The sequence below is a fragment of the Barbus barbus genome, assembly GCF_936440315.1.
Source record: "Barbus barbus genome assembly, chromosome: 28".
Classification (NCBI taxonomy): Eukaryota; Metazoa; Chordata; class Actinopteri; order Cypriniformes; family Cyprinidae; genus Barbus; species Barbus barbus.
Window position 1 is genome coordinate 26,622,576 of NC_136756.1, and position 17,031 is coordinate 26,639,606.

Consider the following 17,031-nt stretch of genomic DNA (forward strand, 5'->3'; position numbering starts at 1 on the left):
CTCTCTGTTAATTTTGCTGAAAACATTCAAACACCTCCAGCGGTCCTTGCCTTGAGCCAAACATCATCTCGTTTCCTTAGTAACCCAGCAGTCGGTTTCCTCTGATAGTGAGAATACTTACATGACCCTGACGTTTTACCCACAGATCCGACGGATTAAAGCCTCGGCTAATCAGGAGAACCTACAGTATTCTGTTTGTGAATCCAAACATCTCATAAACCATGAAAGCTGTTATGGCTATTAAATAATAAATCACAATGCATTCATATAGACCGATAAAAAGTGATTTAATTGGACAAACACACAACTATAGTTCCTTTTCAAGAAGATTAATGGCACGTTTTCATGTCCTCATCCTAATATACTGGAGAAAATATTAAATTGACTGTTTTTAAAAGATGGAGTTATGTGAATTAGTTTTCTTTGATCAAAATTTCACTTTAAACTGAGAACCGGGTGGATTGTAAGTCATTTCATTAGTGTGGATGTTTGTTTATAACATGAAAAGCAGGTTATTTATTAGGAGATATTTCAGTTTGATCATTTTGTTTCTCTGCACAAACATATGCTCAATTCTTTTATAGGTTTTCTTTGTAGAAATCCATTTCACTAAAAGGTGTCTTACTGATATCATCCTTCAGGAGGTGACATCATTTCAGAGGGACAAACTGCACACAAAATCAGTAGGTATTCTGTTATGAATTATGTAGAATATGTGGCATTAGTAGGTTTATCTCACTTTAAAGCTGATAAAAAATAGAAAACATTATAATAAATCGAAATATCAAGTTGATAGCCACTGTATCATCCTGTTAATTGTCCTGCCATTGTGTATAAGCCATAGTATTTCTTAAAAAACAACACAAGCATATTCATTTCTTAAGTTATAGTGTTCAAATGCTACAGGAATGAGCCATAAAACAACAGATGAGCAGATAAAACCTGATCTATCCCAGCAGAAATGCTCTCATTGTGTATAATAACAATATCATTTCTGTCAGGAAGCCATTAGTTTGGGCTTTTTGCTCTTATTGGATACAGTCACGCTTTACTGAATGCACTTAAGCGATTCTACTGGATTGAAATCAGATACATAGTCTAGAAATTGTCTTAGTGAATCATTGCATAGACAAGTTTAGTAACTCACCTGCTGTTATTTTTAAAGCAATCATGCACCATTTTTTTTTTTTTTTACTGTGGGCAAAAGATAAGCAAAAATCCATTAGATGTAGCCTACATTGAAAAGTCCTGAATATGAGGCTTGAAGGTGTACTCTGTAAAACAACTTCTTAGCAACCACTTAGCAATGTGCCATTAGACTCAAAACTCCTTAGCAACTGCATAACAGTCATGCCAACAACCCAGAATACCCATGAGTTTGCTCTCGTGTTTATTTCAGAAAATCAAGCTGGTGTAATGATGGTTTGCAAGGCAAATCTTTCTTGGTTTTCTTTGCATCAAAATATTGATTTTTCGTGTCTAATGAACCTTGGCAAGGAAAATCGTGTTCGCTTTGTGCAAGTAAATGTAAATTCATCTGTGTTCAGTCTGTCATAAAAACAATAACACTGAATGTGTCCCTGAAAACAGGCCGTGTGAATGCGCTTAATTTAATTTCAAACATCCTTTCATGTCGTTCTCCCACGCGCTTCTGATTTCAGTCCAGACCTATTTTCTCACAGGTTATTAGTCAAACAACTCAGTGAGAAAAGTGGAAAAGAAATAAATTGATTGGATCTGAACAGAGCATTAGGCGGGCTAGTGACACTGCAGCCGGGGGGCGATCTTGCACAACACTACTGCAGTGCATTGATTGACCTGCCTATTAGAGGCAGATGCAAATCAAACCGAGCAAACCATTTCCTTCCCATCATCTCCAAATCACACTGCTGATTTGAACTGAATGCTTCTCAATGCAGGTGCATCACAAGGGAAAAACGGTTAGCCAGAAACTAAAAATAAATAAATAAATAACATATTAGAGACAGAGGCCTTTCTGAATGCAATCACCACCATACAATACTGAAACTACAGTTATTTGAATCAAAATAAATGTTAACTAAAATAAAATGTGAACATTTTTATTTCAGCTGGTTGCAAGGCAACACTTCTTAAAGTGCTAAAATAGCCCAAACTAAATAATTTAAAATAAATAAAAAAGGAATATAAACAATACATCTAACTTTTTTTTAGACATACTCAAAAAAATAAACAAAACTAATAAAAATAACAGAACAAAAAATACTAAAAGTGACAACAGAAAAAAATAAAACAATTAAATATAATTCAAAATGTAAAAAAAAAAAAAAAAGTTTAACCTGATTTAATTTCAGTCAGTTGGTGCTATTAATATTAAACAAATTAAAAATATTAATGCAGCAGATTAAATCAGAATATACATTTTAAAAAGTGGCTTTAGAAAACATTATTTTATTTCATATGATTCAACACAAATCCATCGCTGGCAAACATCCACAGAAATTCCTTTGACAGTCAAGTTTGATCTGTCTGAGGTAAACTTCAGTCTGGAACACACCACATGACTCTAGGACAGATTTGCAGTCTGGACGAGTTGACACTAGTTGGAGAAAGTCAGAGCCAGTTGTAGAGTTCGGGCAGTCGGGCTTGACAGATTTCACAGAAATTCACGCCGTGTATGGTGGGCACAAACTCTGTACACACACAACTCATTTTGTTTCTTCAGACTCTGATTTCATCCAGTCTGAGGACATGAAACATGCTTCATATTTGGAGCTGATTTTAGAACATGTGTTGTTTTGTTTTGTCACGCATCTCCTAGCAACATGAGTTTGGTTGGAGCAACTTGAAAGTCTGGTAGTGTGTTAAAGTGTCCCTATTATGGATTTTTGAAAATGACCTTTCATGCAGTGTGTAACACAGCTCTAAAAGAATGAAAACATCCTGTAAAGTCTTGAAAGAAGAAAGAGTCAACTCTGAATCATTGAAACGAGTTGTAAACGATCCCAAGCCGTTTCAAGTTGACATTAAAGGTGCTGTATGTTGGATTTGGACTCTATTAAAGCCTAAAAATACCATAATAGGTTTGCAGATATGGTCAATTCTACATACAGCACCTTTAACATTAAAAATTAGCATCTGAATGAAACGGCAAATGAATTCTTTGCCACTAGGTAACACTTTTGGAGCGTTAAAAGCTCACAAACACTGCTTTAAATGAAATTGACCAATCACCGCATATTAGGAGATGGTCCTCACTGCAGAACACAAGATCCAGGAGGTGTAGTTGGATCTAGATCCAACTCCTCCCACCTTACATATACCTAAACCTACCCGTCTCCACCCCCTGATCCCTAAACCCACCCATCCCCATCCCTAAACCTACCCGTCTCCACCCCCTGATCCCTAAACCCACCCATCCCCATCCCTAAACCTACTCGTCTCCACCCCCTGATCCCTAAACCCACCCATCCCCATCCCTAAACCTACCCGTCTCCACCCCCTGATCCCTAAACCCACCCATCCCCATCCCTAAACCTACCCGTCTCCACCCCCTGATCCCTAAACCTACCCGTCTCCACCCCTAAACCTACCCGTCTCCACCCCCTGATCCCTAAACCACACATCCCCATCCCTAAACCTACCCGTCTCCACCCCCTGATCCCTAAACCCACCCATCCCCGTCCCTAAACCTACCCGTCTCCACCCCCTGATCCCTAAACCCACCCATCCCCATCCCTAAACCTTCTCGTCTCCACCCCCTGATCCCTAAACCCACCCATCCCCATCCCTAAACCTACCCGTCTCCACCCCCTGATCCCTAAACCCACCCATCCCCATCCCTAAACCTACCCGTCTCCACCCCCTGATCCCTAAACCTACCCGTCTCCACCCCTAAACCTACCCGTTTCCACCCCCTGATCCCTAAACCCCACATCCCCATCCCTAAACCTACCCGTCTCCACCCCCTGATCCCTAAACCCACCCATCCCCATCCCTAAACCTACCCGTCTCCACCCCCTGATCCCTAAACCACCCATCCTCATCCCTAAACCTACCATCTCCACCCCCTGGATGTGGATCCAACCCCGCCCTCTGGATCTTGTTCTGCAGTGAGGGGCTACTGCAGATTAGAGTCATGCATAGGAGGGGTTTGGAAAAATGAATCGTTGAACGAATCGTTTCGGAGTCTTTGAGCAAATAAGTTGAAAAATAAATACATATAAGAAAATGAAAGTATTTTTTGACCTTGCGTGCATGTCACCCTGTTGTTGGGGACTCCCAAAACCAAAATATGAACCTTTCATTACCCAAAATAGGGGCACAACTAAATTTGTTTTGGTCGTTCATTTACACGACAATGACCGTTTGTGGGCTTGAAAGCAAACTTTTGAAAACAGGTTTCAGAGTGAAAGTTGCTGAAAACGATAGCATTATCGTCTTCTCTGTGTAAACTACAAAAATGCAAATTTGTGATAACTATTGATATAACTATTGTATCTACTATGTGTTTAGTCATTACGTGTTCATTCAATATGCATCTGCGCGGGTATGTACTTTAATGTGTATGGGTGCATGTGTCTAGTTGACATCGCCAACTAGTGGCCTGAATTACAAAGTGTTTTAATTAGTTTTTTTCAGATCTGTGTGTTTCGCTTACGGTGTTTTTGATATTTTTTATATAATCACCCTTGTAAACAACCACTAAGATGACACTTTAAATCTCTTACTATCAGTCTTAAAAGACTGAACTTATTGTTATGAGGTTTATTAGATTAATATATTCCAATTAATACCATGAGCACATTTGACCTAAATACTTATAAAACAATCATACAAAAATACATCAACACAACTATACACATATATTAGCAGACCTCTATCCTGAACAATAGGAAAATTCACATATGTGAATATTCTTCTGCAGTTTTAGTGTCCTCCAATCTTGCCATGGTCTTGCACAGTATTGCATCTTTTTAGTGAGTTTAATCTTTTCAGTGATGTGTCCCCTGGCAGGACGTTGGTGGTTATACGGGGTATCCGTATTTGCTGTCGTATCTGAGCGGAGGCATGTGATCAGACGCAAGCATGCTGGCTTCCCTTTGGACTCTGCTGCGTTCGGTGTAGGTACTGCTGTGACCGGATCCGACCCGTGTGACATCGGCTTTGCCCACAGAGTTGTAATGGATCCCCGGATGGGCACGATAATTCAGTACAGAACGGAAGCTGGAGTTACGGCTTCCCGGGCGACTCTCCGGAGCTGCAACGTCCTCCCTAAAATACGGTAAAGGAAATTGATATTTACAGTACAGGCGAAGTAGAAAGAGGTCACCTACATACCGTATATCTGGGACAAATCCAGTTAATCATTATTGGGTGTGGTTATGATTGATGAATAACCAGTATTGCTGATTAGTCAGAAGTGTTTTTACCCATGATTTGTTGTGAAACATTCTTCATCTATGATTTACTTCCCCTGCCGAAGGGAAACTTTTGAGCATGTAGTCAGACAGTATGCCAGTGTTGAGCCCATTCACACCGCTCAGGATTTTGAGCCAAAAAGACTTTGAATGGAATTTCCAAAAATTCCTCCAAAAGTTTCATGTTTATTATAAAAACATATGATCAGTAAGTCATGGCAACTTATGTTTTTACATTATTCTAACTCATCAACATTTCTCAACTTATTTTGATAAGTTATATGAAATTCAACTTAATGTTTAATGTAATTTGAGTTGAAATGACTTGTACAGTCAAGTTGATTATGCTTAAATTTCAAGTTGCATCTGAACTTTAGTGGAAAGTTATGTTGTACAAAAAAAAGAAAAGAAAAGAAAAAGTTGTTGCGCTTTGGTGATTTTCACCCCTTTGAAGCTAAAATATGCCATTAGCCAGCGTGATACAGAACCAAGGAGTTTTTTCCCATTATTTTTTAACAAAATATAAATTTATCAACTCAACACAACCAATGAGTTTTTGCATTTCAGGAGATATGAAATATGTGTCACTTTGGGGTGGCAGCTTATGGGAGTTAAACTACATAGTAGATTATATGCGATTATCAGATTGTCTATATGTGTGTGATGGTGTTATGGTTGTTTGCTCTTATGTAAAGCACTGTGGGCAGCCCCCGGGGTTCTTTTAGTAGTGCTATATAAATAAATAAACCAAACCAACCACTATGTCCATCAACCTTTTGCAAAAATGATGTTTCAAATACAATATGCATCTTTAAAAGTGATTCCAGAAATCAACTCTTTAGCAGAACTTACACTAAACTTTCCAGTTTCATTCCTATCTATATTTGCATATTTAAAAATAAGATTTCAGAAACTTGTGATACAAAACAGTTGCCTTAATGTACTGCGATTAATCAACTGGTGAAGTATGAAGATATCTATTAGTTTAAATTTGACCTTATTCACCTGTGATGTCTAGCCTTAATATTCTGGATTAGAGACAGTGAAGGCATTCATAATGCATGTTCTCACTTTAGCTTATAATTAAAAAGTATATGTAACTGGACCTTCTGGTGAAAACGACATATGGCCAGACATCTCCAATCACCTTATTACTTCAGTTTCATTGCAACTTATAATAAACCAGCAATATCTCACCTGATCTCATTAGCAACCTCTTTTTCATAGCGTCGCTTGTTGCAACAGCAAATCAGGAGCCAGATTAGCAAAAGGAGGAGGAGCAGCAACAGCAATGCACCAATCACAGCTCCAGCAATCAAACCCGCTTTGTTGGTTGCTAGAAATAAAAGATTTGGATAAAACAGATTATGTAGTGGCTCACGCTTAACCTGAGAAACAATTAATCTGAAAATGCAGTTGAAATTTCACAAAATCTTCAGTCTCACGAAATCATCTGGAGAATAAATAGGTTTATGAAAATAATATATGGCACAAAATCCTCTATTGAGCTGACAGAAGTCGTTCAAGGACACATTTACATTACAGTTACATTTATGCATTTAGCAGACGCTTTTGTCCAAAGCGACTTACATTGCATTCAAGTTACAGCTTTTACATTTTTATCAGCTCTTGCTTTCCCTGGGGATCGAACCCATGACCTTGGCGTTGCTAGCGCCATGCTCTACTACTTGAGCTACAGGAAAGATACTGCATACACATACTGCATAATGATCTTTATAAACAGATATGCTACTGCAGTTGGCCTGATTATGAGGTATGAACGCTGAACAGAAATGTGCTGAATACACAAGAGAATGTCTGGATTTCTAGATTTAAGATGATTTGCATCACCTTTCTCCATCACAAAGAGACGTTTACTTACAAATGACTTATGCTTAATTATGTAGACAATTAAACCACTTATATAATAGATAAAATGGTTAAATGGCATCAAACTCAGAGGCATCTGCGTGTCAAAAGCTTCAGGATCTTTGCTTTTCACCAACCACACTTTTTTTTAGCCATTTTTGCTTCATCTTTTTAAATCAGCTGGTATTTTGGTAATTTTGATCACCAAGTTGGTCAAAAAAGACCTTATTTAATATATTATGGCTGTCACGAATAAAGTGAAAATTAAATTAAAAGTGTTGATGGTATTACATTTGGATCAGCTCCTGTTGCATCACATTTCGATTTAGGTGCGTTTACAGCATTGCGCATTACAGCCAATCGCACACGATTCTGTTGTGCTTATGAATCCAACAGCCAATCAAAGGCATTCAGGTGAGTTTTGTACAGTGTGCGCACAGCACTTGCTAACTCAATTCTGCACTCTCGCGAATACTCATCATATATGTACCATGTAAGTACGAAATTAGTTTCAGAGTGTAGACAGCTTCATTGATTATAATGGAGTTTTTTAAAAAGCGATAGACTGAAGTCAGTGATTGATAATGTAAATGTTGTTTGTTCGCTTTCTGTATACTTCATGTGCTGTTTGAATAACCATGGAAATGAAAGCTTTATAATTAGTAACTTACAATGCTTTGTATTAAATTGTGATCACATTAAATTAGGGCTGCAAAACGATTAATCGCGATTTATCGCATTCAAAATAAAAGTTTATGTTTACATACTATATGTGAGTGTACACTGTATATTTATTATGTATATATAAATATACACATACATGTATATAGTAAAAAAAGATTTAAATATAAATCATATACAAGTAGAAATACATATTCATACAAATATTTTTTACATATGTGTGTGTATTTGTATACTGTACACACATGCACACACATAGTATGTAAACATAAACTTTTACTTTGAATGTGATTAATTGTTATGCAGCCCTACATTAAATACAAATTCAATGATATGACACCAATATCTGGCACTTAAAGACTAAAAAGACAGGTTTATGGTGTGATTACACTAACATTAGTCTACTTTAGCCCTGCCCTGGAGTTGGTTCACAGGTTTGATTCTGTTGGTTTACCTCTTTGATACCTCGTCTTTCTGTAAAATGTCTGTGCTGTCTTTCTGTCAGAGAATAAAATGTTGTCTGATGCGCTCACATTCAGACGTTAAGTGAAGCTTAGGTGTGCAGATACATTCCAGACCCACCCATACTTACGGTTATATGCTTGTAGGGCGTATGTGCATCGTTCAGTGCCTACTTCATTGCTGACCTCACAGAGGTACATCCCTCTGTAGCTGTCGCTGTGGTTACTGATTAGCAGCTCTCCGGTCTGGGGATCTTCAAACAAAAGAGCCATTCAGAATGTGCAGCCATTGCGAAAGGACCTGTAGCGGCGTTTACAGCAGATTGCACACAGCAAAAATGGTTTGGTTGCTATGAGGCTCAAAAAATGTTTTTGTTTTCATCTAGGCTACAGCAGCTGTATTTGGCTTGACAACACACAGGCCTGAAGCTACAGGCTGTTCAAGCGGCACCGAATATTAAACTTTCGCTTGAAGTATTTGCTGAATAGTGTTGCACTAGACCTGCGTTCACCGGTGGGAACTCACTTTGTGTTGCGGTTGGTGGCAGGTTTCCGCTTTCTTTTTTCCATGCATATTTTAGAGGGGGTGAACCCTGGGAAGATTTGCAGCGGAGCGAAACGGTTCCGCCCTTCTCCTCGCTACCTTCCACCCAGCATTTCGGGGGCGAAGGTCGTACTGAAAGAAACCAAAACAAAAAATCACATCACTGATGCATGGAGCAAACTGATTTGTTTTGAACCTGTAACATTTACTAGGGCTGGACAATATAGAGCACAACATTTTTATCTCAATATTTGAGTCTTATTTATTTATTTATTTATTTAATTTATGACATTTGACATACATGCTTGAACCTCACATCAGGTCGGACAGTTTTTAACAATCTAAATTGTTCCTCATAGATAAAAATCAAGCCATAATAATTGTTCCCTCTTATCCAGTTTCATGTAGAAATGCGTCACATTTAAGGAAGTGCATAGGTTGCGAATGAATGCACTTTCATGTTGACTGACTCATATCTCGTATCTGCAAATCACAAGACAAGGAAGGACTGTGAAATTTGTATTACGCTGTTTAGAAAACTGAATGGCCACATGGAAATGCATTAAAAGCATTGCACGATTCACAATGCGGCCTAATTTTATGTTGTCAGCAAAACGGTCACAAATATACTGTGAATAGTCAATATATTGTTATTATAGTTAACTAGTGAAGTGAAGTGAAGTGACATTCAGCCAAGTATGGTGACCCATACTCGGAATTTGTGCTCTGCATTTAACCCATCCAACGTGCACACACACAGCAGTGAACACACACACACAGCAGTGAACACACACACACCGTGAACACACACCCGGAGCAGTGGGCAGCCATTTATGCTGCAGCGCCCGGGGAGCAGTTGGGGGTTCGGTGCCTTGCTCAAGGGCACCTCAGTCGTGGTATTGAGGGTGGAGAGAGCGCTGGACATTCACTCCCCCCACCTACAATCCCTGCCGGCCCGAGACTCGAACCCGCAACCTTTGGATTACGAGTCCGACTGTCGAACCACTAGGCCACGACTTCCCCGTAAAACTAAAACTAAATTTAAAACTAAAACCATACAAATATATTTAGTTGAAATAAAATAAATGTTAACTAATCTAATAAAAAAATATTTATTTATTTGTTTGTTTATTTCAGTTAGCTGCCAGGGCAACATTTCTGGTTTTCATTTAGTTTAACTTTATGTATTAAATAAACTAAAACGTAAGTAAAAGCAAATAAAAACTAAAAGATATAGACATATTAAAAATCCCAAACTATTTCAGAAAATATATAAATAAAAACATCAATATATTAATATCAAATCAATAAATATCATATCAATATCAAAATATTAATAAAAACTATAAAAGTATCATTATTGTTTTTTTGTTAACTGGGAATAAAAACTTGGCTAAAACCAAAACTAATAAAAACGATGTCTGTAAAAACCATTATGGTAACACTTTAGAATAGGGAACACTCATTCACTATTAACTACGACTTTTCCGTCAATAAATTCCTTATTTGCTGCTTATTAATAATTAGTAAGATAGTTGTTAAGTTTAGGTATTGGGTAGGGTTAGGGATGTAGAATATGGTCTTGTAGAATAAGGCATTATTGTGTGCTTAATTACTTCTAATAAATGGCTAATATCATATACAGTACTATGCATGCTAATAAGCAACTAATTAAGAGACCCTAAAATAAAGTGTTACCCTCATTATTTTTGATTTCATATTTGAACTCTAAAACATGTCTCTAAAAATCCCTAACAGTGCAAAAATCCCTATCCTTCAAAAAATTTTTTAAATATATAACACTAAACTGAAACCAGAAAAGGTTGAAAAAAGTAAATCAAACTTTTGATATTATTTGAAGTCTAAAAATGAAGCTATAATTACACTGTACTCTTAAAGGCTTGCAGTACTGAGCCTGAGTTTTACAAGAGCGTGGAGATCATTGAGTCTCTAGACAGATGAGGTGGCGGGGTTGGGCTGAGGTTAGCAGAGGAAAACAGGAGGCAGTCTTGAACAAAGAGCGTCCACCCCACCTACCATTCCAGTCATGTCACATCATGAGCGACTGGATGAAAGGGGCAGGCTAGGGTGGAGAGAACCGGTAAAACAGAAACCCGTTGGCTTGATAAGAGTGTCAGAACCGGTCAGCAAATTCACAGAATGTGCACGTCCTCACCCTGCACTACTAAAGTCACTTTCCTCGAATCGATGCCGGGTGTCTTCTTCACTTTGCACTGGTACGTGGCCGTGTCCGAGACCTTGAGGCTGGTAAAGCTGACCGTGGCGTCGCCGCGACTCGGGTCACCAACAAACTTAAAGCGACTTATCAGGTCTGGACTTCCTAGCTGGTACTGTTTCCCTCCCGTGTAGGATAAGATCTGTCAGACAGAGAAACGCAGCTCAGTGAGTCTTATCTAATATAACAGGTCTAACCTCCTGCCGTCATTAAGATGGCGCATTACGCTCAGATTTCTCTGAATCTCCACACGCATCCCAGGAAAGCCTGAGGTGAAGCGGTCTGGACAAGGTAGAAATGGGAGGAAATTGCAAAATCCATCAAGATGATACGATTGATGAGGTGGAGACTGTGATCTACATGGAGCTGAAAACATTCCTACATTCTTGTCTGATCAAAAACAACAGATGTTACGTAAAGAAAAGCTGCACAGCATGCTTTCTTTGCACTTTCTTCCTTCATAGTTTACTTTAAATGGTCATGCAGTGTGACAAATATTCCAGTCTCTCAATTAATATGAGTGTTATTTTAGTGTCATTACCATTTAGTGCCAATGTTATTTTAGCATTATTAAGATGCTATGTTTTAAAATTAATTAATTATTATTATTATTTTTTGTTATTTTAACTTTGAGGTCAGCATGGGAATTCTCCGTTTTCTGAAATAAGTGAGATTTTTTTATTTTAAATTTTAATTCTACTTCGAATTTTAGTGTCATTTTATTTATTTTTATTAAACGTCTATATAGTTCATTAATTTTTTCATTATATTTTATTATATTTAAAATATCATTATATTTTATTTTAATTCAGTTTTATTATAATTTATATTAAGTCATTTAAAATCTATGTATAATTTATTTTATTAGTTTAGTTTATATGAATATTTTGAATTAGTTTTATAGTTTTTATTTTTATACTTAGTGTGTTGCACTTTTGTCATTTGCATTAAATATAATATGTTACGTTCCACGTGTGTTTTGTGTATATTGTTTCTTTTTCTCACTCTCCAGTCGTTTCGTGTTACTTTGTGCTCCGCTTCTAGGCCGGTGCTTATTGGCTGACTCGATTGCCAATCATCATTCTGACGTCATAACGCTCTGCCAATCTGCTGCCGTGCCAGTTATTGAAAGTTAGTTTTAGTTAACCTTGGTTTTAGTTGAAAATAAAGAAAATAACCCTTATATGAGTATATAAAAGTGGTTTAAAAATGCCATTTAAATAGAAGTCGCTTCACATTGCCAGTTACTCTTATGCCTTCTGAGAAACATCTTAAGAAGTGTATTTTAAGCACATTTTGATGCTTTCGAAAGATGACGGATCTATTTTCATTTTTGCTGTTCTTAAAGATGCTAGTAACAAGCCCGAGTATCAATACAGGATGTGCTTGAATGTGCTTTAATCTCTATTCTGTATTCTCAGCACTCTCTCACCAGGTCGTCTTTCTGGGTCATGTCTTGACTGACGCGTGTCCACTCAATGTCCAGGTCTCCGACATCTAGAGCATCCAAGGTGTATGTGCAGCCCAGAGTAACACTCTCCCCCTGGGCTTTCTTGACCGTCTGTGGTCCTGTGGATGTCACCTGTATGGCCAAAGCTATGAGTTCACAGAGAGAGAGACATACAGAATAATGGGTTAATTTTTGGCACATTGATTTAAAGAGCCCATATTCTATGCTTTGTTTGAAAGTCAAAGTTTCTTGCACCTAAAACAGATGCAATTTGTTTTTAATGCCATTTAAACAGGCTGCTTTTGCTTCTGGACATTTATCATGCAGATTAGCTCTTTTATGATTGGCTAACCTCTTTGCATGAGAGATGAAACTTCCAAGTTGTTGATTAGCCTTATGATATTTGATCATGTGTTCATTGTGATGCCATAACTGAAGAAATAATTTTTTTGCAGCTTAATTTCAATAATTGTCTGAGGAAGGAGTGGCATTTATTTCAGAATAGTCACGTTTCCCATAATATGCACTTTCAAAAACAGATCAAGAGTGGAATTTGTTATAATAAATCACGGCTGCTAATAGTGCTGTTTATTTGCACATTCTGTTCTGTCTGTGATAGAAAATCTGCTAAGTGCAATTTCCAATCTTGCGGGTTGGTTCTGAGTGCTAGATTGTGGAAGATGATGCTGCACAGTCCAAATTGCGACAGTCTGCATGCATCACTCTACTGCCTCGATCCAGACACCATCCATCGCCTCTTTAAATGCTGAAAGTGCACTTGACGACATGCTGAATTTTGCTGGATATATGGCTGCTTGTAACTCTCTTCTCCATTATTTGATAAATTATCTGAGCCACAATCACTAGATCATTTTTCACAGACGTAATAGCACAGCATTAGCCGCACCAAGCGGAATACTGTAGCAAATACAAAACATTCTATTTTAAGCCTATAAGTTGCATAGAAAAGAGACGTTTACTCAAAGCATTCGTAACCCAACAAAAATATATTTTACCAACGTTGTGCTAATGTTCCTGTTAAGTTATGAAAATGTTATTTTTTAATTCTCTTTGAATATTTAATACGTCCATTTTTAATTAATGTTTTTAAAAACATTTAAAATATCTTGTTTACACGAATGAAAATAGCTTATTATTATAATTTTTTTGTTCTCTGAACATTCTGATACAAGTAGCAACATTAAAAAAATATTAGACTAATGTCTAACTAAAACATTTCTGAACATAAAACGTTGTGTGCTAACATTTTGAGAACATTCCCAGTTAACAAAATATATTAAGAAGTTTTGCTAACATTCACAACATTTTCAATTATGAAAATGTTATTTGTAAATGTTCTCACAATGATCAAAACATCCAGTTTTTTTTTTTTTTTAATGCTTTAAAACATTTTTTTTTTTTTTTTCTTGGTTATGTGATCTAGGGGAACATTCCATTTTATCATTTTGCGAACATTATGGGAACTTTTGTATGTTCTCTGAACCTTCTGAAGTTAAGTAGTAACATTTAAAAAGTGTTAGATGAATGTCCAACTAAGATTATTAATTTCTATGAATGATGTGCAAGTAAAACAACAACTGTTTACTGTCATTAGAAACTCATGGCCGAATGAACAGACATAATGCCTGAAACAGCAATTAGATGATCTCTGCAACGTGAACGGATGAGCTCCACAGTCCTCAGATACTCCTGTCAGTCTTTGAGTCTCAAAATCACCAAAAACTGCTTTGAGTACAGATGAGCAGTCTTTGCTAGGGGCATCTGCTATTTATTTATTTTTTGGGGAGAAATGTTACAGATTGTCACGTTCATCTTGTTCTTAGCACCACCAAAACAACAGAACATGTCAGACGACTGTGTCACTCCTGTTAGTATTGCACATTCACACAAAACACAGGGAGTGTCTGTGTGATTTAAGGATTGTCTCCCTCAGCTGGAATAAAGACGTGAATGTGTTGAGCAACACGCTGGGTTAAAACCCTGAGAGCGTCAAAAAAAAAAAAAAAAATCACATTTTCATGCTCTATAATTTCAGTGCATTTAACACGCTGCAAATCACGCTCACAGATAATGAAGGACCTTATTGTTTTATGCACACTACATCTGCTGCTTTTTCAAATCTGAAATGCACATGCAAGTGCATTGAAGTGAATCTCAGATCCAGTAATATTCAGTGCTAGAATATGCATAAAGTAGAGTGGGAGGCCAGTACAACTTCTTAATATGCAGGGTTAATTTATGCATAACATGGTCACACATAGATTGCCGTAGAAGCTTGATACAGCCCACACAAAGTGAAGAGAAAAGTGACCTTTAACACAGAAAGCCCTCAAAGAGAGTGTTAAATAAATAAAAAAAATAATATTTTACACACCTGCATGATTTAGACATACTGCAGTGATGAATAACGCAGCCAAAGGTAAGGGGAAGTTAAACCAGAACTTGCTCATAGCCAAATGTCAGCTTCTCTCACAGAAAACCTGGGGGAAAAAGCACAGACTGTCATTGTCCCTCGCTGACTGGACACCTCATTTGCAAGTGTGAATCATCTGATTCTGATAAGGGTCTCACATAAGACAAATTCAAATGTCATTTTAGCTGAAATGAGAAAGTCTTGAGTTTCGATTCAAAGGTGGAAAAAAACATATCGTCTGTCTGTCTATGTATCTAAACAAGAAATCTCTCTCTATATATGATATTTAAAATATATTGTCTGTTTTATGAGAAAAAAATGATAAAAGCATATATATGTGTGTGTGTGTGTATGTGTGTGTGCTCGTGCTAGTTCTGTCAAGCGATTAATCGCGATTAATCACAACCAAAATAAAAGTGTTTGTTTACATAACGTGTGAGTACTGTGTATATTTATTATGTATATATAAACACACACACATGCATGTATATATTTAAGAAAAATATTTTACGTTTATATATGAAATACATTTATATGATATAATTTATATGAATATAAATATATACATGCAAATACATATAAATATTTTCAAAAATATATGCATAATAAATAAACACATTATGTAAACAAAAACTTATTTTGGATGCGATTAATCGTTTGACAGCACACACACACACATATACATATATATATATATATATATATATATATATATATATATATATATATATATATATATATATATGTGTGTGTGTACTCTATAATTACTATATGTATATAGCATTTAAATTTAATCATATATATACTTTTTTGTCTATTTTATAAAAGCATCTAAAAGCACGTAAATAAAATATGACTATACATCAATATAAAAAAATATAACTGTACCTAAATATATATTTGTTTAAAGTAACATTTAGCACATTTCAAAATTCACTATAAATAATTTAAACCAGGAAAAGTCCACTATCAATTGACAAGTGTGTTAGGATATTTTGACCAGATGGGCAAATCCAAATCCTAACATCTCAAACAGTGTCTGGCTAAAATTTCTGCCTATACTATTTGCATGCATGTATGTATAAAATGCAAATCACTCAAGAGAATGGCAGTTCCTACAGTATATGACTCAAACATTATAATGAGGTAGAGTTATCAGAAAGAAAGGACTCCCCAACCACAGAAACTGATTCTTATCTTTGTGTCTATAAATCATTTAAGGAAGAAACCATGTGCCAATAAAACACACAGTAATTAAACCTTGAGGAAGAGAGTCCCCTGAAAACTGAATAGAGCTTAAACATGTACTACACACACACACACCTTTCACAATGAAATCAGACTTCTTTTAATTCAATAAGCCTTATTTGAGAGTCTACAGTAATCATTTCAGTCTCATAAGAAATTAAATAAGCCAGAAAAACTAATTAATGGAGGTCAGAGCAGGCAAGGATTTCATTTCTGTTAGCTTTTATAAAGAGCAAAGTCCAAACTGCAGTCCTTCCTATCACAACAAGCTCCTGTTCTTTTGTTAACATACAGCTTACGTAAACTCAAATAAAAAAAGGGATTTCTGCAAAAAAATTAAAATTACCTCTTAACGAAACAACCAAATTCAGAGTAATCCAACAAACTCAGCAGTGCTCTCAGGTGTTTTCTTTGCTAGTTCCTCTATTCAGCTCTCACACTCACCTGAAGCAGGTAAACAGGTGTTTCCTCTAAGGCTCCGCCCCCTCACAGCATTCCACCAATCACAGCTTAAGAGTCACAAACTCAGTGAAACTGGCTGCTGACTAGCCCATTCCCACATGACATGTTTGATTTGTGATTCATTGCTTCTCTGTAGGAATTTGAGCTTTCGTTACAGTGAATGATTCCACTTGGATTGTCTAATGAGAAATGTGTTCAAAGAATCACAGTAAGTAAATGGACCAAATCAGCCATTTTGGCTCAAACC

General features: G+C 36.6%; 1 protein-coding gene across 2 annotated transcripts; it reads right to left on the minus strand.

The window, feature by feature from the left end:
- Nucleotides 1–4,619: 4,619 nt before the first annotated feature.
- LOC306847937 (coxsackievirus and adenovirus receptor homolog) lies at nucleotides 4,620–16,797 on the minus strand. 2 transcript variants are annotated; one of them, XM_079382189.1, is made up of 8 exons: nucleotides 16,669–16,797; nucleotides 15,036–15,141; nucleotides 12,623–12,786; nucleotides 11,131–11,332; nucleotides 8,937–9,086; nucleotides 8,542–8,664; nucleotides 6,597–6,735; nucleotides 4,620–5,253 (listed from the first exon to the last, which is right to left on the minus strand). In XM_079382189.1, the coding sequence occupies exons 2-8, from the start codon at nucleotides 15,109–15,111 to the stop codon at nucleotides 5,007–5,009; spliced, it is 1,101 nt and encodes a 366-aa protein (XP_079238315.1). In that variant the 5' UTR covers nucleotides 15,112–15,141; nucleotides 16,669–16,797; the 3' UTR covers nucleotides 4,620–5,006. The 2 variants fall into 2 exon arrangements, with proteins under 2 accessions (XP_079238315.1, XP_079238316.1); XM_079382190.1 differs by lacking the exon at nucleotides 15,036–15,141 and having other exon boundaries at nucleotides 4,700–5,253; nucleotides 16,669–16,751.
- Between the last annotated feature and the right edge of the window lie 234 nt (nucleotides 16,798–17,031).